General features: G+C 41.2%; 1 protein-coding gene across 3 annotated transcripts in view; it reads right to left on the minus strand.

Annotated features, from left to right (window-relative positions):
- Positions 1–1,556: 1,556 nt before the first annotated feature.
- CNTN1 (contactin 1) overlaps positions 1,557–22,173 on the minus strand; it is a 193,852-nt gene continuing 173,235 nt past the window's right edge. For all 3 annotated transcript variants that reach the window (XM_066591751.1, XM_066591749.1, XM_066591750.1), the window contains 8 exons: positions 21,605–21,754; positions 21,397–21,467; positions 19,111–19,345; positions 11,865–11,968; positions 9,521–9,707; positions 8,636–8,748; positions 8,327–8,483; positions 1,557–5,530 (listed from right to left, as the gene is read on the minus strand). In XM_066591751.1, the coding sequence (XP_066447848.1) occupies positions 5,451–5,530; positions 8,327–8,483; positions 8,636–8,748; positions 9,521–9,707; positions 11,865–11,968; positions 19,111–19,345; positions 21,397–21,467; positions 21,605–21,754 (1,097 nt within the window). In that variant the 3' untranslated portion in view covers positions 1,557–5,450. The remainder of the gene's footprint in view (positions 5,531–8,326; positions 8,484–8,635; positions 8,749–9,520; positions 9,708–11,864; positions 11,969–19,110; positions 19,346–21,396; positions 21,468–21,604; positions 21,755–22,173) is intronic.

Genomic DNA, 22,173 nt, shown 5'->3' on the forward strand with positions numbered 1-22,173 from the left:
TTGCAGTTGGTGTAGTTCACTAGATTTGCCACCAACATGCAATAAACCAAAATTTAAATTTTTTCTTTGACATACGACCTATTACAGTTACCACAATTATATGCAAGTGGTGTCGATCTTTATTACTAGAAGCTGAATGAGAGTGCAGGCTCTTTAACTGCCACCGGACGGCCTGGTTCCTCCTTGTGTTGATATTTATTGATGTGGAGGAAAGAATGAGAAGAACCAGAAAAAGAAACATAAAGAGAACAGATAAACTTTATGCACATTTTGTCCTTGGTCACATTTGAACTGAGGACCCAGCACTGCAAAAAACAGTGCTAACTAACCACTGAGCTACATCCATTGAAGAAGGACCATGACCACAATATTCAATATCAATTTTAGGGGCCTTGAAGAACTTCCGGTTCGGGAGAAACTAACCACCTGAGATTTAAGTTGTCACCAAACCAAATGTTTATCAAAAGTTCGACAAAAATTTGGGTTCTACAGGTTCAGTTTGTTCATCTCTAATCAAGTCTATTTACAAAATTGCTTTACTTATGTTTTTTAGATGGACTATATCAGCAAAAATCACTTACAGCAAAAACAGGAAGATCATATGTGGAAAAAAGCTTGGCTGAAGCTAAAAAAAATAAACATGATATTTAGTGATGAGCAAGCATACTCGCTAAGGGAAAATGCTCGAGCGAGCATTGCCTTTAGCGAGTACCTGCCCGCTCGAGAGAAAAGGTTCGGCTGCCGGCCGCGGGCAGGGAGTGGCGGAGGAGAGCAGGGAGGAATGGAGGGGAGATCTCTCTCTCCCTCTCTACCCCCCGCTCCCCCCTGCTCATTGCCGCAACTCACCTGTCACCCGCGCCAGCACCCAATCTTCTCTGCCGAGCGGGCAGGTAATCGCTAAGGTCAATGCTCGATCAATCAATTGTCCTTAGCGAGTATGCTTGCTCATCTCTAATGATATTCTTTCAGTGCTAAACCTTATTTCTTTAGTATAAAAAAAAATGCATCTTCTTAATGTCTACTGGACCAAGTAGAGTTCATTTACTCCAACGGTCTCCACGAGGCTTTAGAATGACTTTTGTTGGCAGTGAAGTCTTAATCTATACAAGAAGGGTGAAGCTTAAAAATATTCTTAAATTGCGCAATTACCTTTCCTAACACATATTAGAACTTTTCTATTGGTGCAGACTAGAGATGAGTGAGCATACTCGCTAAGGCAAACTACTCGAGCGAGGAGTGCCTTATTTGAGTACCTGCCCGCTCGTCTCTAAAGATTCGGTTGCCGGCAGGGGGTGGGGAGCGGCGGGGGAGAGCGGGGAGGAACGGAGGAGAGATCTCTCTCACTCTCTTCCCCCGCTCCTCCCTGCTCACTCCCGCAACTCACCTGTCACCAGCGCCGGCAGCCGAATCTTTAGAGACGAGCGGGCAGGTACTCGAATAAGGCACTACTCACTCGAGTAGTTAGCCTTAGCGAGTATGCTCACTCATCTCTAGTGCAGACGCAGTACTTTACCAGATCATACCCAGTAAGAAAAAATTCAAACATTACCAAAACATAGTTTGTCAAATGCCTTTATTTTGGAGATTTTTTTAAACAAAACATAACGTTTTGACAAATTTAAAAGCCAGCAGTTACATTGTGAGTAATACTGATATTTAATTTTGACAAAAGCCAAAAAAATGATAACATAAGATCCCTGCCTATTCCACTTAAAAAACAACATATGAACAGACAGCCAATGTAAAAAAAATGCATCTATAACAAAACAATGTAATTTCAAATTAGCATTCTAATGTAATAAAACTAGCATGTAAGTTGTTATCATAAGGAGAGCTTTAAGTAGCTGATATATTTAGTCATAGTCACTAATAAAAATTGGTAATAAGGTTGCAATATCGTTTGTAAAGCCGAACAGCACAATTGTGTTGCATTCCCAGGTCTTACTTTTATTCTTAAATGCCTATTTTAGACATAAAGGGACACATTCTTTCCTTTACATGGCATATGAACTAAACGAAACAATAAATAGATAAAATAAAAAATACAAATTTTGTTCACTCATTAGAAAAATTAAAAGGCCATCATGCATTTGGCAAAACATTAGCTGAGTTGGAGAGTACATATAAAAAGTAAAATGGGTACTACACAAATGAAAAGGTATGCCTGTGCTTTAGCATACTACCAAAGTGGGATGCATCACCTTCTTTTTAGAATTGAATGCTGTCATTATATAGCTATGGTTCAGTATAAGTACAGTGCAATAATGGATCATGAAAGGCACTGCACCCCAAAAAAACATCATTTCTTTTCTTACTTATATTTGGGGCTTCACCCATGATCCACGCATGCGTGCTCATACACCTTGCCAAAAATGTCCTTTATTTCAGAACTAGTGATACGTCCCATTTAGAGTTTTATATCTCTTGGTAACTTCATTAAATGTACAGTATATAGTAAAAATTTCTATTGTTGAAGTAACCATTTAATAAACAAAGAATGTGGATTAAACAACATTGAAATATTATCATATATGTAAACAATACAAAAATATAAAATTAAAGACAGGGGTACACAGTAGAATTGTTTTCATTCAGAATATATTATTAAAGACTTCTATGGTATTGACTCTATAAAGGTAAAGTATCTGTACCCAATCAGCTAACAAGTTTGTGCTAAGAATAAAAAAAGAATACAATTTTGAATCTCTTGGAAATAAATTGAAACATTGCACTATTACTAGACCCGGTTTCATAATACTGTGTTGTACCATTCACACGTGAACTGAAATACTGAAGCACAACTCTGAAATAATCATGACTGAACAATACAAAAGGGAAAAAAAAATAGACAAAGTCAGAACAAACACATTCATTAAGTTTAGAAGTGTCAGTAACACAACATTGCAGAACATGGCTGCTTGTGTTCATCATCATTCACTTATTTCTTCTAATAGCGTTGTCATACTTATATTACTATACCACAAGCTGCACCACTTTCCACATCATCACCTGTTACAAAACTATTCCCAAATGTGGCCACATTTACATTTACCATACCATATCAAATGAACGACTTCTATTTGTGGTGCCATATTCTTTGTCCGTAACTTTGTGGCAAATGACATTTCGATAGGATAATAAATAAAAGCTAATCGAATATCTTCTGGTGACTCTCAATCAATGTTGGGCAGGTTTCACTATAAAACACGGTAATACACGATACTATGCAGGTGACTCTCCATAATTAAATTACCATTTACAATAGGTTATGTACAGATGTAGTTTGTCTTCGTGCTACATCTGAGCCAGTATTTCAACTTTCGCATCTGGGAAATCCCATTGCCAGCAACGGGCTTCATAACTGTATAGCTATCATTTTAAGGTCAAATTAAAGAATATGTTCTTGAATATTTAAAGGCTCCGGACAACTTTGTGGTGGAAAAATGATTTTTACATGTCCAGAAGCCCCTGATATGCAGTTTGAAACCTGCTACTTGATTTTAACTTTTTCTCATGTGGGCATGTCTATCCCAGTAATACACGCAGGATGTGAAGTCTTTGTGTCCAGAGTACTGCTGCCTTCAGTAGCTCTCATGTAGTGGCACATCTTCATCCCTGTACTGCTTTCCCCTTCTATAGCCCATAAGGGATCTACTCTCTACTGTGTTGACAAATACTGATCTACGGAATGTGTGATTCAGCCTCTTCCTACTACAGTCTGCCATGTGTTCTCTTTTGCACACAATACAGCTTGTGTGATCTGCCCTCCCCGAAGACTTGGATGTTTTCCCATGTCTGTACACTCTGATTTGCCAGGTACATCCTCCTTCCCTTCTCTACTGTTATCTCTAATACCGAGAGAAGGCAGGGACAGAGCCAATACAGCCAGGAGTAGTGTTCTATGATCTATTTCAGAAGCACCAAGATAGTAAGCTATAAGAAGGAGTTACACAGACTCTACAGCAGCAGTAAAAGTTTTAATGAAGAAACTTGATTAATTTTGCATTTAGGAAGCAAATGGCCAACAAAGAAAAATGCACAGGTATCCATAATCTATAATTCTTTTTAAGAGTAGACAACTACAATATTACAATGAACTTGATAGACCGATTAGATATAGTGGAAATAGAGAGTCACAGTTATAAAAGGAAGTTTGTGCATATTGAAATGGTGCAATGAAGAAAATCCTTGCTGTATCTCCATTAATGTACTGTATACTTAGCAGCCAACATATTGCAGTGTGATTTACTACCGTATGTCATCTAATACTTAATGCTGGAGCTCTTGCTTCTTCAGATGGACAATGCTCTACCATTGGCACAGATATAATATCAGAAAGAGTGGTACAAAAATTATTCGGTTTCATTTGGAATACCCTATTTCCTTCATTTTTATTCAAAATCTTTCAACGTGCCAACGGATTCTCAGGCTGTACATGCAGGTTTGTAAAAAAAATTCCTTTCTGGAGGCAAGGGACTCCATGTACAATGCAAAAAGACCTAGGGGCCTTTACTGTACCCTCATATATATGTTCTTCACAATATTATCATCAATTATAGATATCTGCTCATTTACGGACTTTAAAAATATTTCAATTCGGCAGATTTCATGGCTTCGCATCATGTCTAACATTACATCCTAATGCTTTGAAATATTTCTGTAGTTCATGAAGTATGCTTTATATGCTATTTATACTTTACATTCATAAGTGAGCCATCTATTGCACTATTTACAGTGTGACATATCTATTGCAAGTGCAAACTCTGTATTACCGAAAATAGGTCACTCTGCTAATAGGAACATTTAACCCCATGTTTGCACTTCTAAGGAATCAATGATATGTGTACAATACAGAGCTCTAATATTCAATTGTCATTTTCAGCATTCTGACTCTACATTCGTTTATTGTAGAAATGAAATTCTGTCTAATACAATGACTGTTTTTGATCTGACTGTATGTCTAGAGGCCTTGACAGGGCTCATTCAAAAATATGCAGCACACAAAACAGATAGTACAGACAGATGTAGTTACTCTACACGTACCATATACAACATTTGAATCTCTAATATATTTCATAATTTGTTATTGTTAAGTTTTGTCACCTATGGGAAGTGACTCTGCTTTCACTGTACAGTCTAAGTTTTTGTAATTTAACACTGTAACTTGCCCCATTTGATCATGCAACTGTCAGACACTGGCATAAGTGTTTCATAAGGCATATTGGAACAAATTAAAAATGATCTATTATTCTTGAAAATTATTTCCTCAGAGGAGTTCCTGAATGCCTTAATCCTATTCAATGTTCATAATAAATCTGCTGGGTAATATATATATGTATTTTTTCTCATTTTTGGCTTAAGTTGGTTTTGCAGTAGTCATAAAACAATGGTTTCCTCCAGAGTTGTGAAAGGAGTACACTGCACTCAGGGTGTTCTAAAGAGACCTACATTCAGAATTCCAGGTAAACCAGGAGGCCAAAAGTTGCTAGCAATATTCCAATAATACTGGGGAATATCCCTGACGTGTTACCTGTAATGCAAATAATAAATAATATTAATAACAAAGCGATATCTGTGCATATAAGTGGTGATAATTTAATACACATATTATGTAGCCATTCATTATTATAACCAAAACAGAGCCCAAAGCACTAAGAACATGGGTATATGGAGTTAGACCGGTACACTAGAAGACCTGATGATTCTCTAGAGGGCTCAGGCTTGGATGCAATAATAGATTCTAAGACAACAAGTACATTTGGAGCTGACTTAGGATCCAATCACTTGTCAGTAGGTTCTACGGTGGTGCTTAAAAATTTGTGAACTTTTAAGAATTTTCCATAATTCTGTTTATATTTGACCTAAAACTACAGTAGATTTTCACATTTCACACAAGTCCTGAAAATACATAAAGACAACCAAATCAAACAATTGACTAAAGAATATTATACTTGGTTATTAATTTATTGAGGAAAATGATCCAATATCATGTTTCTGTGAGTGGCAAAAGTATGTGAAACTTTAGAATTAGCAGATAATTTGAAGGTGAAATTAGATTGTTTTTAATCAATGGGATGACAATCAGGTGCGAGTGGGTGACCTATTTTATCTAAAGAATAGGGATCTATCAGTCTGATCTTCACAACACGTGTTTGTGGAAGTGTATCATGACATAAACAAGGAGGATTTCTGGGGACCTCAGAAAAAGACTTTGTGATGTTCATCATGCTGGAAAGGATTACAAAATCATCTCTAATTCAGAACCATTATTACCCTCTCGAAGAGTGGTTAACCAACAAAAGTCACACAAAGCGCAAGTAATAAAATAGTTTGCGAGGTCACAGAGGAATCCAAGGCAACCTCTAAGCAACTAAATGCCTTTCTCACATTAGCTAATGTTAATGTTTATGAGTCCACCATCAGGGGGACATTGAACAACAACTGTGTGTAAGTCAGGACTGCAAGGAGAAAGCCACTACTCTCCAAAAAGAACATTGCTACCAATATGTAGCTTGCTAAAGATCACCTAGCCAAGACAGAAAACTATTGGAACAATGTTTTGTGTACAGATGAGACCAAAATAAAGCTTTTTGGCTTAAATGAGAAGTGTTATGTTTGAAGAAGAAAAAACACTATATAACAGCATAAAAACCTCATACCACCTGTGAAACAAGGTGGTAGTAGTATCATTATTTGGGCCCATTTTGCTGCATCTAGGGCAGGACAGGGAGCCATCATTGATGGAACAATGAATTCTAAATAATACCAGTACATTCTCAAGGAAAGTGTTAGGACATCTGTCCATAAGCTGAATCTCAAGAGCTTGTGGGTCATGCAGCAAGACACGACCCAAAGCACAAAAGTCACTTTACAAAACAATGGTTAAAGAATAGAGATGAGCGAACGTACTCGGTAAGGCCGATTTCGCAATTGAGCACCGCGATTTTCGAGTACTTCACTACTCGGGTGAAAAGTACTCTGGGGCGCTGTGGGTGAGCAGGGGGTTGCAGAGGGGAGTGGGGGGGAGAGGGAGAGAGAGCTCCCACCTGTTCCACGCTGCTACCCCCGCTCCACCACGCCACGCCCCGCCCCACAGCGCCCCCGAGTACTTTTCACCCGAGTAGTGAAGTACTCGAAAATCGCGATTGCAAAATCGGCCTTACCGAGTACGTTCGCTCATCTCTATTAAAGAAGAATACAGTTAAAATTTTGGAATGGCCAAGTCAAAGTTCTGCTTTAATTCTATGGAAACTTTGTGGAAGGACCAAAAACGAGCAGTTCATGGGAAGAAATCCACCAACATAACAAAGTTGAAGTTGCTTTGTATAGAGGAATGGCCTAAAATTCCTCCAAACCGATGTGCAGGACTACTGATCAATGATGCAGTTATTGCTACACGAGGAGGTCATACCAGATAATGAAACCAAAGGTTCACATAATTTCGCCACTCACAAACTTGCTAATGGGTAATTTTCATCAATGAATCAATGACTAAGTCTAATATTTTTGACTTGTTTGATTTGGATCTCTTTGTCTACTTTTAGGTCTTGTGTAAAAATCTGATGCAGTTTTAGAATATAAGCACAAATATGGTAAATTCTGAGGGGTTCACAAACTTTCAAGCATCACTGTATTTCTTACAAGTTTTTTCAAGTAATTCTGGACAATATACTTTATGTGTATGATGTTAACAACAAAGTTTACATTACAATAAAAAGTAGACATGCACATGGCCTGTATAGCTAAAGAATGGGCCATCAGAACTATTTCCTCTGTTGGGCCTGAGGAACCCAGACTAACATGGCTGATTCTAAATAATTATTATGATTCGTTGAATTTCTATACTTCTATAATCGGTCACAAGAGCATTTTTTGTGAATGAATTGGCACGCAAAAAAGATCGCCACTCGTGTGTGGAAAAGAACATGTGAATGGGTGAATTCCAGCTATTAGAAATAGCCCGTTCACACGATCGGAGATGCGCGTTTTCCAGCTCCCATAGGAGTCTATGGAAAGCACACTCCTAAGATAGGACAGGTCCTATCTTTGCACCCACCACGGTGCTATCTTTGGCAGGTGCGAGTATTTTGCACGTCTATTGGTTCTTTTAGAAGCGTTCTTTTCACGCGTTTATTCATGAGCGAAAAAAAACGCTTGTGTGACCGAGGCTTTAAGGCAAAACTACCTACGTTTCTGTTGGTTGTCTAATGCAGTTCCTCTATCAATAGGATATTGTTTGAGTGAACAGTAGTAAGAGAAAGCCTTTACAAGACACAATACAAAGACTTTGGATAAATGACTTTATTTATTTGGTAGAGATACTCACTAGTCAGTTTGATAAAAGCAACTTCTCCATCTCCTCCTTCACTGTGGGCTCGAACCTCTACAATGCATTCACCTTCCTTGGGCACTGGAACCTCTAAGGTATGCTGTCCAGTAGAATACAACGTGCCTGTGTGTTGTCCAGCTGGCTTGTAAAGAATCTTGAAGAAGAAAAGGTGTGATGTTACATAATGTGCACCTACGGTCTGTATATACATGTGATGGGCGGATGGATAGATAAGTAGACATATATATTTTTCACCATTACCATAAAATCAGGACTGTACATTGTGAAAAATCAGTCATAACTTACTTTATATCCACTGACGGCTGATTCATTGGACAATGGCTTCACATGTTCCCAAGTGATGATATACTGGGAGCCAGACTTCACTGCACTAATAATTCTAGGTTTCTGACTTGGAGCTGAAATAAGAATGTTCTATTATAAATCACAGTGAAAAAAAATGAAAACTATGCTTACATTATCGTGTTAATTGTGGGCTAAATGGGAATTTTAGCACCCACAATGTCACTAACCAATTTAGTATCATTAGATAATAAGATATGTTTAAAGGTGTTGTCTTAATTCAACAACCTTTTTCTGAATACAGCCATCCGCTGAGGTCTGGTTGTTAATATTCCAATATTCCCAGCAATCAGCTGATATAATATATTTCCCCCGAAGGAAAAATGTAGAATTATATGCTGGCCATGGAAAACCATATGAAACATATCGAATCCTCCAGCCTTTGGAGCCAATTCTTGCAATTGCTCTCTACTTTGGCTAATAAAGGGGAATCTTAAGCAGTGAAAGTGTCTACAATATCTAAATATAATATACATAGGTAAGGAAACCTAGCAGATACCTAAACCTAAAATCTACGTAGTGTAGCTAGATTATTTCACAGCACAGTTCCCCTTATAATAGCGGTCTCATCAGGACACCTGGCAAGTGCAGTATTACACAGATCCCATCGGATTGCATGGACACCTATATGATATGACCAAATACTCAAAAACCAGAGTCGCCCCTTGTAGCAAATCTAACGTATGACTTTCATTATACTAAGGCTAATATTATTATGGTTAATTAAGCTTTCTTCAATGGCAGTGACTAAACCTAATAAAACCACAGGCATAAATTGGTATACTGTACATAGATGCAAATAGTAATAGTGAAAGATGCTGGACTTACGTGCTTTTCTGGTGTAGAAATGAATACGTCTACTTCTAGGTCCATCACCCGCACTATTAAATGCAAGCATATCCAGGTGATATTCAGAATCTGGCACCAATCCTTCAAGTCTGACTGGTTCATCTGATTGCTCCACTTGCACTCTGTGTGCTGCTGCTTCCTTGTCTTGAGTGCGCCAGTAACGAATCTGAAAAAAATGATGTTTCATAATAAATTCCAATGTTATATTACATGGCCCCTGCATGCTATAGCTTTGGGCTCCCTCTGTGACGTCATTGTTGGTGTCATGGCCCGTGATCGCTATTGTAAGCAATAATGCATTGCAGTATAGAAGTACTCCAATGCCTTATAGCGATCAGAGCTTTCATGGTTCAAGTACCCTACAGGGACATAAAAGATGTTTAAAAATATAAATAGTGTAAAAAAACCTGTAAAACGCAGTTTCCCCTGTCTGTATAAATTTTTAATGCATTTTAAACCCACGTATTTTGTATCATTTTATCCATAACGCCCTGTACAATAAATTCAACACAGTATTTATCATGCATGGTAAAACTCTAAAAAAAACAAACTAAAAACAGGTAAAATTTGTTTGTTTTTCCTCCCCCAAAAAACGCAATTAAAACACATGTACCTCAAAATGGTGCTGTTAAAAACTACAGCTCATCACACACTTACGGCCTCATTTAGACGGCCGAGTTGGATCCTGCTGCGAGAATTCTGGCAGCGGGATGCGACCTGTGCCCTGGCATTCACCTTATACTCACCCGTCCAGCGTCTTCTCCCTCCACTCTGCAATGTGCCGGCTGGCATACAGCCGCCCATTTGAAGAAAGGAGACGGCGTGTCTCCAGTGACGTTTCTGTATGGGCTTCTGCGAGGCTCGCACAGAAATAGGACATGCCGCTATTAGTTTATCACGTGAGTTTTCACGTGGTCAAACCGCGGCTGTCTGCATAGGATTACATTATCTAATGCAATCCTATGGCAGCGTGCACGGGCGATGCAGAATTTCCACCCATGTGCATTCACCCTACCTGTGCAACACAAGGCTCAGCAAAGAAATGCCACTTTTATACTCACAGTAAGACATCAGAGGCACTAAGAAGTGCTGTACTATGCAAAATGATCAAAGAATGCAAAACAGGTTCAAGTTCTCCACTTTGCACAATCCTTACTTGTTAGAAATGTAGCTTTAAAATATGCTGGTCAACAAAGTAACACTGCTGGGCTTCCAGCAAACCCACCTAATTTGTGAAAACACCTGGCAGGAAGTGTCTAATTCTCCAGCAGCGCCACCAGAGGGGAAGCTAAGCATTAGGCTACATTCACACAAGCGTGAATCTCACATGAGTTTTGTGAATTGCAAGACACGCAAAGCTTGCATGACTATGAACTCCAGTCTTTTAATGGTGTGAGGTAAGAAATCGCTGCATGTCCTGTTATTTTGCATCCCTCGGAACACATCACCCATTGCTTTTAATGGGACAGTCAAACAGATCGCATGCAGTGCGATGTACACGTCAGTGCGATGTGTTGTTTCTAGGGATGATCGAGTATACTCGCTAAGGCACTACTCGTTCGAGTAATGTGCTTTAGACGAGTATCTCCCTGCTCGTCCCTGAAGATTCGGGGGCCGCCGCGGAGCGGGGAGCGGCGGGGGAGAGCGGGGAGGAACGGAGGGGAGATCTCTCTCTCCCTCTCTCCCACCCGCTCTCCCCTGCTCCCCGCCGCAACTCACCTGTCAGGTGCGGCGGCTCCCGAATCTTCAGGGACGAGCAGGGAGATACTCGGCTAAGGCACATTACTCGAGCGAGTAGTGCCTTAGCGAGTATACTCGCTCATCCCTAGACTGTTTCCCATTTAAATCAAGGGGAAACAGATGCCGACCCTCCAAGGCCCGTGGAACAAGCGTTAGAAGATCGCAATTTCAGAGAAGTGATGTTAGACATTTTGCAGGCATTTTTGCATCATCACCTAGCGATGACGCGGGAAAAGCCGGGATTTCAAAAACAAAAATCTGTACTGCAGATGTCTGGCAGCTCGCTGCAAGACAGCCGGCGAAGATGAAAGCAGGTACGCGCGGATGCCGGCTGGACCCTGGGTTGGATTCCACTGTGGGCTCCCGCATGCAGAATCCAACCCCGTCTTGTGCAGTCGGCGTAAGACATTCTACAATACCAGAAGAGGACTACAGCATATTAATTTGTTATATGCTGTCCATAACCTCATATCAACCCATGAACGCCAGCTATACGTTTATGGAAGACGGAAGAGGCATGCAGAGGATTGCACCTTTTATAGATGACCTATAATAATAAGTTCTTTTAACTGGTGAAATTTACCTGGTAACCTATAACCGTCTGCCCAATAACTGGCTGCCAATTCACTCGAGCTTCAGAGGATGATATCGCAACTGCTGTGACTCCGGTAGGCGGTTCTGTGGGCGCTGGGTGGAAAACACAGAAAAATGCTAATTTAAATCATATGTAATTATGTATCTATACAAACAATGGGGGACATTTATTAAGAAAGCCGTCTCAAACACCAGTCTTAATAATCTTTCTGCTGGTGCATGATGCACCTCAGGACTCATTTATGTAGCCTGAGTATTACACGCAAATTATTTTCACTCATAATCCACAGTATGCAGCAAATACTTATGTAACATGCATATTTACTTTAGGTCAGAAGCGGTGTTGTATCTCTTTAACCCCTTAGTGACCAAGCCTGTTTGCGCTTTAATGACCAGGCCAAATTTTGCAAATCTGACATGTGTCATTTTAACATGGAAAAACATCAGAAAGGTTGAAAGGTTTTGCATATCCAAGCGGAAAAAATAGACCGATAGAATTTGTGTTTATTTATTAAAAGCGCCAAAATTGGGAAAATTTTTAAAAAATCGTCATTTTTTCACATTTCCAACTGCAATATCTTAAATATGTGCAAACATAGTATAGAAATTTTTGCTAAGATTTATATTTCCACCCGTTTACTTTATTTTGGGTGCACATTGGAAAAACTTTCGTTTTTTTTTAACCATTTAGGAGACGTACAAATTTAACATTACTTTTTAGCATTTTGAGAAATACTTTGTTTTCCTACATCAAGCCAAGATTGGAAAGGCTCATGAGTGTCAGAATAATAGATACCCCCACAAATGACCCGATTTTAAAAATTACACCCCTTAGTGTATTCACTGAGGGGTGTTATGAGTATTTTGACCCCACAGTTTTTTTTCAAGAATTAATTCAATTTAGAGGAGAAAAAGTAAAATTTCATATTTTTGCAATTCTATCATTTTAAAGACATATTTTTTTCCTATAGTTTACATGAAAATGAGGATTTACACCCCAAAATGGATACCCCTGTTTCTCCCGTGTTCAGAAATATACCCATTGTGGCCCTAGTATTATATCTGAGTCCACAACGGGGCCCAAAACGAAAGGAGTAGTCAGTGTCTTTCAGAACAGAAATTTTGCTTGATGTCCTTTTAGACCCCATAGCACACATGTAGAGTTCTTGAGCGCCCAAAACCATAGAAAACCCCCACAAATGACCCCATTTTGAAAACTAGACCCCTTAAGGAATTTATCTAGGGGTGTACTGCATATTTTGACTGCACAGTTTTTGAATGAATTTAAGCCAAGCAAAAGGAAAAAATTAGGATTTTCGTTTTTTTGGCAATTCTGTCATTTTAAAAACAGCTTTTTTTGTACAGCACACATATGAATGAAGACTTGCACCCAAAAATGGATACCCCTGTTTGTCCCGTGCTCAGAGATTTACCCATTGTGGCCCTAATCTTATGTCTGGATGCACAACAGGGCCAAAAATGAAAGGAGTAGTCAGTGGCTTTCAGAACATAGATTTTGCTTGAAGTCCTTTTAGGCTCCATTGCCCACTTGTAGAGTTCTTGAGCACCCAAAACCATAGAGAACCCCCACAAATGACCCCATTTTCAAAGCTAGACTCCTTAACGAATTTATCTAGGGGTGTACTGTGTATTTTGACCCCACAGTTTTTGAATAAATTCAAGCAAAGCAAAAGGAAAAAATTTGGATTTTCGTTTTTTTGGCAATTCTGTCATTTTAAAAACAGCTTTTTTTGTACAGCACACATATGAAGGAAGACTTGCACCCCAAAATGGATACCCCTATTTGTGCTGTTTTCAGAAATATACCCATAGTGGCCCTAATCTTATGTCCGCATGCACAACGGAGCCCAAAATGAAAGGAGTAATCGGTGGCTTTCAGAACATAGATTTTGCTTGAAGTCTTTTTAGGCCCCATTGCCCACTTGTAGAGTTCTTGAGCGCCCAAAACCATAGAGAACCCCCACAAATTACTCCATTTTGAAAACTACACCCCTTAACGAATTTATCTAAGGGTGTACTGTGTATTTTAACCCTACAATTTTTGAATAGATCTAAGCAAAGCAGTAAGAAAAAATTACGATTTTCATTTTTTGGGCTATTGTGTCAATTTAAAAACAGGGTTTTTTGTACAGCACACATATAAATGACGACTTTCACCCCAAAACAGATACCCCTGTTTGTCCCGTGTTCAGAAACATACCCATTGTGGCCCTAATAGACTTACAGGACACATGGCTAGGCCTACAATGAAAGGAATACCCGTTGGATTTCAGGGTACAACTGAATAAATTCCAGGCCCCATTGCTCACTTATTGAGCCATTGAGTGGCCAAAACTATAAAGAACCCCCTCAAATGACCCCATTTTGAAAACTAGACCCCTTAACAAATTCATCTAGGGGTGTACTGCGTATTTTGACCCCACAGTATTTGAATGAATCTAAGCAAAGCAGAAGGAAAAAGTAACGATTTTCAATTTTATTGGCAATTTTTTAAATGTAAAAACAGTTTTTTTGTACAGTGCACATAGGAATGAAGACGTTCACCCCAAAATGGATACCCCCGTTTGTCCCGAGTTCAGAAACATACCCATTGTGACCCTAATTTACTTACAGGACCCATGGCAAGGCCTATAAAGGAGGGAACACCAGTTGGATTTCAGGGCACAACTGAATAAATACCAGGCCCCATTGTTCATTTGTACGGAATAAAAATTGACTCCCTAAAAATCCCCCCCCCCCCCCCCCCCACACACACACACACACTCCGCTCAACAAGCTGCTCCTGGAACTGCAGGAAGGCGAGCATTCCTGGGGCTTCTTGTAAAATACGTATCACAGGTAGCGGTCTGAATAGCGCCGGGCTCACGCAGCCGTAGGCGGAATCCGCATGCGGAGGCCCGCAGCGGATCCCAGCTGTGAGCCCGGCTGTGACCCTGCGTACGGCTACGTAATGTACTGCGCATAACTGCGTACTTACACAGGCGGTCATGCGCAGTAACTTTTTTTTGTTTGTATATCCCGCACCGTCGCTTAGCGATGACGTGGGTACCCGCAGCCCGTATACAACGTAGTTACGTATGGGCTGCGGGTATATCCGCGACCACGGAGCACAATGGGCTCTATGTTGCGGATATCCGTGGTAAAATAGAACCTGCTGTGTTCTCTTTTCTGCGAGTGGATTACACAATTCCGAACCACTAATGTGAGCGGAATTGTGTAATCCAATGCGATTGATCTGCGTATTACCGCGGATCAGACGCATGCGGAATCCGTAATTCCTATCCGGCCATGTGAGACCGGCCAAAGGTAGATCTCTACCTTTTTATCACGTGACCGGGGACCGCTCAATGAGGCCACCCATCACTGCTCCAGGCTCTCGGCGACCGTTTTAAGTTTCCTGGGCTCCCCGACTCCTGCGCATGTGTCCGGTGTTTTGCCGGCGGTCGCATGTGCAGAATCCGGGTAAGTTCACGGATGAGGATCGCGTCGGGGTGCAAATACGGAGGCCTCCGGTAAAAAGTTTCATCTCCTCTCACCGATCGCATCGGTGAGGGGAGATGAAACTTCAATTTTTTTTAAAAACTTTTACGTGATCACCATTATCCATTGTATAACGGCAAACACGTGACCAGGAACTGCTCACCGCGGCCCCCCGTGAAATCTCCAGGCTCTTGGCTCAGTTTTGTAGCCAGGAGCAGGGAGATTTTCAATTATCCTGGCAATCCACAGCTTCTGTGGATGCGTCCGCCATTTTGGCGACGGGCGTGTGCGCAGAAGCTGGGGTAAGGTCCGCGGATAAATCTGGGGACCTTATGTGCGTACTTTCATCCTCCCTCATGGATATGATCCGTGAGGGGAGATGAAACGCACGCTTTTTAAACTTTTTTTTAACTTTTTAAAACTTTTTTAACTTTTTTTTTTTTTTTTACTTTTTCACACTTTTTTTTTAACTTTACATGATCACTGTCATCTATTGGATGACAGTGATCATGTTCCCAGTGACATCTCTCTGCTCTTGGCTACACATGGCAGCCAGGAGCAAAGGGATTTTGAATTTCCCGGGCTCGAGCCCCTCTGTGCACGCGCCCGATGTCAATCATCGGGCGTGCATGCGCAGAGGGGGACTTCGGGTCCCGGACCATCGGGACATCGGGGAGGACTTAGGTGAGTATTTTCACCTCCCCTCATGGATCCGATCCATGAGGGGAGGTGAAACTAGCACTTTTTTTTTACTTTTTAAACTTTTTCGCGATCGTCGCTATCCAATGGAGCGCTATCCGCGCTTGCCGCGGTCCCCGGTAACAGCTTCTGGTTCTCGGCTACCTTCAGGAGCCGGGAGCCAGGAGGTTTTGAATTTGCCGGGGGCTCCCGGGCTTCTGCGCATGCGCCTGATGTAATCGTCTGGCGCGCATGCGCAGAAGGCCGCCAGCAGGTCCGGGAGGACCAGATTTCCGGGGGACACCGCCAACAAGCCAGGTAAGAATTTTCAGCTGCTCTGATGGATCTGATCTTTTTTCAATGCTTTATTTACTTTTTTGCGATCGGCACTATTCATTGGATAGCGCCGATCGCAATGCCGGGGGGGGGGGGTCCCCGCAGCCCGGGATGACAGCTCCATGCTGTTGGCTACCTGCGGGCACCGACAGCATGGAGCTGTCACATCCAGAGCCCACATGGCTTTAGTCTCTGCAGGAAGCATGTTTTTACGTCCTCAGAGAATAAAGCCCACTTGGGCAGGACATAAAAACACTATGGCCCGGTCGTTAAGGGGTTAAGGAGAGCACCCATAAAAGTGTGTAGAGACACCTAGGGGGTGAGTGGGTCAGGGAATAGTATAGTCTCTCCCAAACGAGAGCACCCAGAGGGGGTGTGGGGACACCTAAAAGATGAGTAAGGAGACTTATAAGGCCATGCACGCTCCTCTGGGAAATTTATGCAAATAGGAAAGATGGAAAAATACCTTTACAGCGCCATCTATTGGATGACAGCATTCCTTCAAATCAAAGTGACCTTATAACAAATCTTATCAATGATTGGGAATCGGAAACCAAGCCAGAAAACCATGCACAGACTTCCATCTTTCTTATTTACTTTGAAAAACGCAGGTCTGAATGGCCCAATGTAAATCTATGGGCTTTTAGCACTGTGTATTAGACGCTCAAAAAACACACACGTAATATGCAAGCTAAATACGCTCATGTGACTGAGCCCTAATAGATAAGAAGTTGCGCATTTTTAGGCGTATCTCGGCTCCTACTTTTAGTTTTGTTTTTTAAGCAGAAATGTAAGGAAGATCCAACCTAGGGTTCATTTCTGGTAAAATTCATGATTTGTTTTGTTATTAATTAGACACAAATGTATTAGTCATTGGCAGCCACATCCTCTTTTTAAAAAAGTGACAGTCAGCAGTGCAGACAGAAAAAAGTCATACATTTTGCACAAATACCTACACGCACAAAAATTTGCAACTTTTTTATGCCACATAAAATTGGCCTAACATGCTTTGTGAGTGTCCCCTAATATTGTTTTGCTGCTTTCTATCTTAATTGTAAGAACATAAAAAATTAGATTTTTTATTCTGACTCTAAACAGAAGGTTTCAACACTACACGGAACAAAATAGTGGCAGTATATCACAATTAACTTGAATTGTCATGGAATTTTCAATGCTGTCATCCGTCTACCTGTCTTCTTTACTAACATTTGGATAATAAGCTGATGCAGTAGGTCCAGAAAGTGTTCAGACCTTCTCCCTTTTTTCCCAACTTTGACAGACATTAAAGCCTCCAGTCTTCTTGGGTATAATGCCACAAGGTTATCACACCTGGTTTTGGAGATTTTTTGCCATTTTTCTCTGCAGATCCTCTCAAACTCTGTTAGGTTGGATGGGGGCCGTCTGTGGATAGCCATTTTCAGGTCTCTCCAGAGATGATTGATCGGGTTCAAGTCAGTGCTTTGGTTTGACCACTCAAGGACATTCACAGAGTTGTCCCTAAGCCACTCCTGTATTGTGTTGGCTCTGTGCTTAGGGCCATTGTCTTGTTGGAAGGTGAACCTTCTGCCCAGTCTGAGGTTCCTTGCACTCTGGATCAGGTTTTTATTAAGAATATCTCTGCACTTTGCTCTATTTGCTCTTTCCAACCACCCTGACCAGTCTCCCTGTCTCAGTCTCTAAAAACACCCCCACAGCATGATGTTGCCACCACCAGGCTTCACTGTAGGGATGGTATTGGGCAGGTGATGGGCAGTACCTGGTTTCCTCCCCACATAATGCTTAGAATTAAGGACAAGAGGTTCATTTTTGGCTTCCCTAGATGAGATAATCTTGTTTCTCACAGACTGAGAATCCTTTGGATGCTTTTTAGCAAATTCCAGGTAGGCTTTCATGTGTCTTTTACTGAGGATATGCTTCTTTCTGGTCACTCTGCTGTATAGCCCAGATTGTTGGAGTGCTGCAGTGATGTTTGACCTTCTGGAAGTTTCTCCCATCTGCACACAGGATCTTTGGAGCTAAGCCAGAGTGACCATTAGGTTCTTGGTCACCTCTCTCACCAGGGCCCTTCTCTTTCAATTACTTAGTTTGGGGGTCGGTGAGGTTTAGAAACAGTCCTGGTGCTTCCAAACTTCTTGCATTTAAGAATTATGGAGGCCACTGTTTCAGTGAAGCAGATTTTTTTTTGTAGCCTTCTCCAGATCTGTCCCTCCACAATATCAGGTTATTTCCTCCTCAGGGGTTGGTTTCGGCTCTGATATCCATTGTGAGCTGTGAGACCTTATATAGACAGGTGTGTGTCTTTTAAAATTATGTCAAATCAACTGAATTTATCACAGGTGGGCTCCAATCAAGCTGCGGAAACATCTCAAAGATGATTAAGAGAAATGGGAGGCCCCCAGGGCTAAATTTCAAAGGTCATACCAAAGGGTTTGAATACTTATGTCAATGCAAAATGTTAGTTTTTAATTTAAAAAATGGACAAAGATTTCAAGCATTGAGTACAGTGAGTATTGAATACTGAATGATAGGGGTAAAAACTTGATTTTTAAAAACATTTGCACAAGCCACAACATAACAAGAAAAAAATGAAAGCGTCTGCAGACTGTATCTTACGCTCTGTCAAACTGTTCTGTAAACACATTTGCTTGGTTCCTACTTTATTTAATGCCAACAAGTTTTCATAGCTCTCCTATGATGAATCTGTGTTCCTGCTAGCTCACCTTCATCTGCTGAATAAATGACAGCGGTACTGCTATATGGACCATCTCCCATCTTATTGAAGGCTTTAACTTTTACTTGGAACTGTGTGGCAGGAGTGATACTATCATCTTTATGTATATATCGACCACTTTCTGGATTGGTTACGGTCACTTTCCTCCATTCTCTTTCATTGAAAGGCTTAAAGGCAATAATGTAGCCAAAGTCATCACCATAATGGTATTCACGGGCTAAAGGCTGTAAAGAAACATAATGTTAATGAGATGATACCTACTAAATTGTTAAAACAGTCACCTGCACTAAATTGTTAGAAGGTTCTATTATGTTTACATACTATGGGGAAATTTGTATGGTTTGCCTGTGGTGTAGAACAGTTAAAAATTATGGTACGTGCTATATTTGTGCTAAAGTTAGCAACCTTTCTACCCTCTCACTACTTTTAAGAAGTGGCAAGAAAAGAGACTAAGGGACTCATTATTTGTATAGCACCAACTTATTCCACAGCGCTTTCTGGTAATTTATTTATTACCCCCCAGCAAGCTGGGTACTCATTTTACTGACCTTGGAAGGATTGAACCATGGCTACCTGAACCATGCAGAGATTGAACTCGCAACCTTCAGGTTGTGAGCAAGAGCTTAGGACTGCATACTGCTGCCTTAACACTCTGCACCACACGAGGCCCATAGAGTAGGGTTTTATTGAAGTGAGTGTGGGTAATAAAGCAGAAAATAGCACAAAAAGCGGAACAAATCCATACCTGTTCATAGCAGAAATAAATTTCACTTTCTAGCTTTAGGACAGCAAAAGATGTGTCAAATTATAAAGAGATTGTATTAGAATTGCAAGTTATCCCCTATCCACAGGATATAAGATAATTTACTGATCAGTGTGGGTCTCACAGCCGAGCCCCCCACCAGTCCTGAGAATGGGGCTCCCGTGTCCCTCTGTACTCAATACTGCAGGTATGCTTCTCTCAGCCGCAGTAACGTCACATGGATGGAGTGCTAGCCAAGCTTGCGTGGTCGGTGCTCCATTCATCTCAATGGGGCTGTGGGAATTACAAGCGCTTTCTGCTCAGCTATATCATTGAGATTAAATGGAATGTCTGCGTGTTTGTGAAACTATTACTCCATTCAATCTCCTCCTCACTGTGGGGGAAGAGGGTAATCCTGCAGTGAGGAAGAAGGGAGACATGGGACCCCTGTTCTCAGGATCAGTGTTGAGACCCTCGCAGATCGTTCAGTTATCCTCTACCCTGTGGCGAGATGATAACCTGTAATTCTGGTACAACTCCTTTAAGAGGTGAACCCCTCTTAATAAATTTGGTGAATTTCATACCAATGCACTTTATATTAAGGAAGGCGTATGAAATGTCAATTTTTTAAATAAATCTCTATCTATGCTGCTTTCTACACCAGAGGTGTCAAACTAGTGGTATGCAAGTTTGACAGCATGCCATAAAATTGTGTTCACGCTCGTAGACTTTTGATTATAACAGATGTTATGTACCTAATTATGCCCCACTTCAAGGACACCTGTTAGAAAGTAAGGCCTCATGTCCACGTCAAATTAACATTTACAATCCGCAGCGTTTTTCCTGCACGCGGATCCGTGCCCCATAGGGAGTTAAATACCTGCGGATGTCATATTTCCCTGCAGGCGCGGGTCCCGCGTGCAGGAAAAAATCCAGACATGCTCCATTTTAGTGCGGGTCTCCCGCAGGCTTCTATGAAAGCCTATGGAAGCCGTCCGGATCCACGGGAGACCCACACCAGAATTAAACTCACCTGCTCCGGACGGTACGGGTCTTCCCTTCTTCACGGCTTGATCTTCTCTCCATTGCGGCCGGATCTTCTTTCTTCGGGCCGGTGGATGTGCCGGGCGCATGCGCGCGGCACGCAGCCGGCGTGCTGAGCACATCCGCCGGGCCGAAGAAAGAAGATCCGGCCGCGATGGAGAGAAGATCAAGCCACGAAGAAGGAAAGATCCGGAGAGTGTGGAGAGGTGAGTAATTGTTAATTCCAGCCCTCATGTCCACGGGGCAGGAGGGACCCGCTACGGATTCTCCATGGAGAATCCGTAGCGGGCCCGATTTTCCCCGTGGACATGAGGCAGAGCTGCACCAGCATTTCCTTTTGGCTCTCTACTTCTGTTTTCTGCCTCCCCGCCCTGTTCTTACTCTCAGCTCTAGCAACTGGAGCCTGAGCTTGCTTATGATGATTTTTATGTTAGTGCTTCTCTAACTACTGCCATGCATTGAATGGATAATTTTATCATCTTTACTCACCACCCAGGTTACTGTTAACTCTCGATTTGTTCCTCCGCCACCACCAACATCAGAAGGAGCAACAATGGGTGCTGTAAGATCAGAGTATTACCAAAATATTATCAGCTATTTAAAACTATTTAAATATATGAGAAATAAATCTAAGCATGTATTATACCACAAGTATATACATGTTCCTAGAATATATCATATATCACATGGTACTTACCAGCTCCTTCTGTTCTAATTTTTGTTGATGGCAGACTTGGTTCACCAATCCCTAATGTATTAGTTGCTATAACTCGAAATTCATATTCCATCCATGGAATCAAATCTATCACTCTTGCGGACTCCATATTTCCTTCAATATTGGGGATTTCTAAATCCAGATATAAAAATGACAGGTATACAGATTTATATCCAGAAAAATGCAGATCATGGCAAATATTTATATTCTAGTTATTCTAATGTCTATTCCATGTGTCTCCATGAGATTAGCAAGCAAAATAGACACAAAACTAAGCATTTCTGATGAAATTTTAAAATAATCATTAAAGGGAAACTGTCATCACCTTTGAACTCCATAAATTACCTTATGGAGTTCAAAGATGAGGGAACAGGGAGTACGGCAAGCTGTGCTTCATCGGTCACCCAATTCCTGCGCTGTGTCCCCGCAAATTTGGCATGCGTCAATGGTTGGACTCTTCCTGCACATGCACCTCCAATACAGACGAATGGGAGAGGCACATGCACAAAGAGACAAGCTGCTTGTATGCATCAACTACGTGTATATATATA

Source organism: Eleutherodactylus coqui, chromosome 2 (assembly GCF_035609145.1).
Source record: "Eleutherodactylus coqui strain aEleCoq1 chromosome 2, aEleCoq1.hap1, whole genome shotgun sequence".
NCBI classification, from domain to species: Eukaryota; Metazoa; Chordata; class Amphibia; order Anura; family Eleutherodactylidae; genus Eleutherodactylus; species Eleutherodactylus coqui.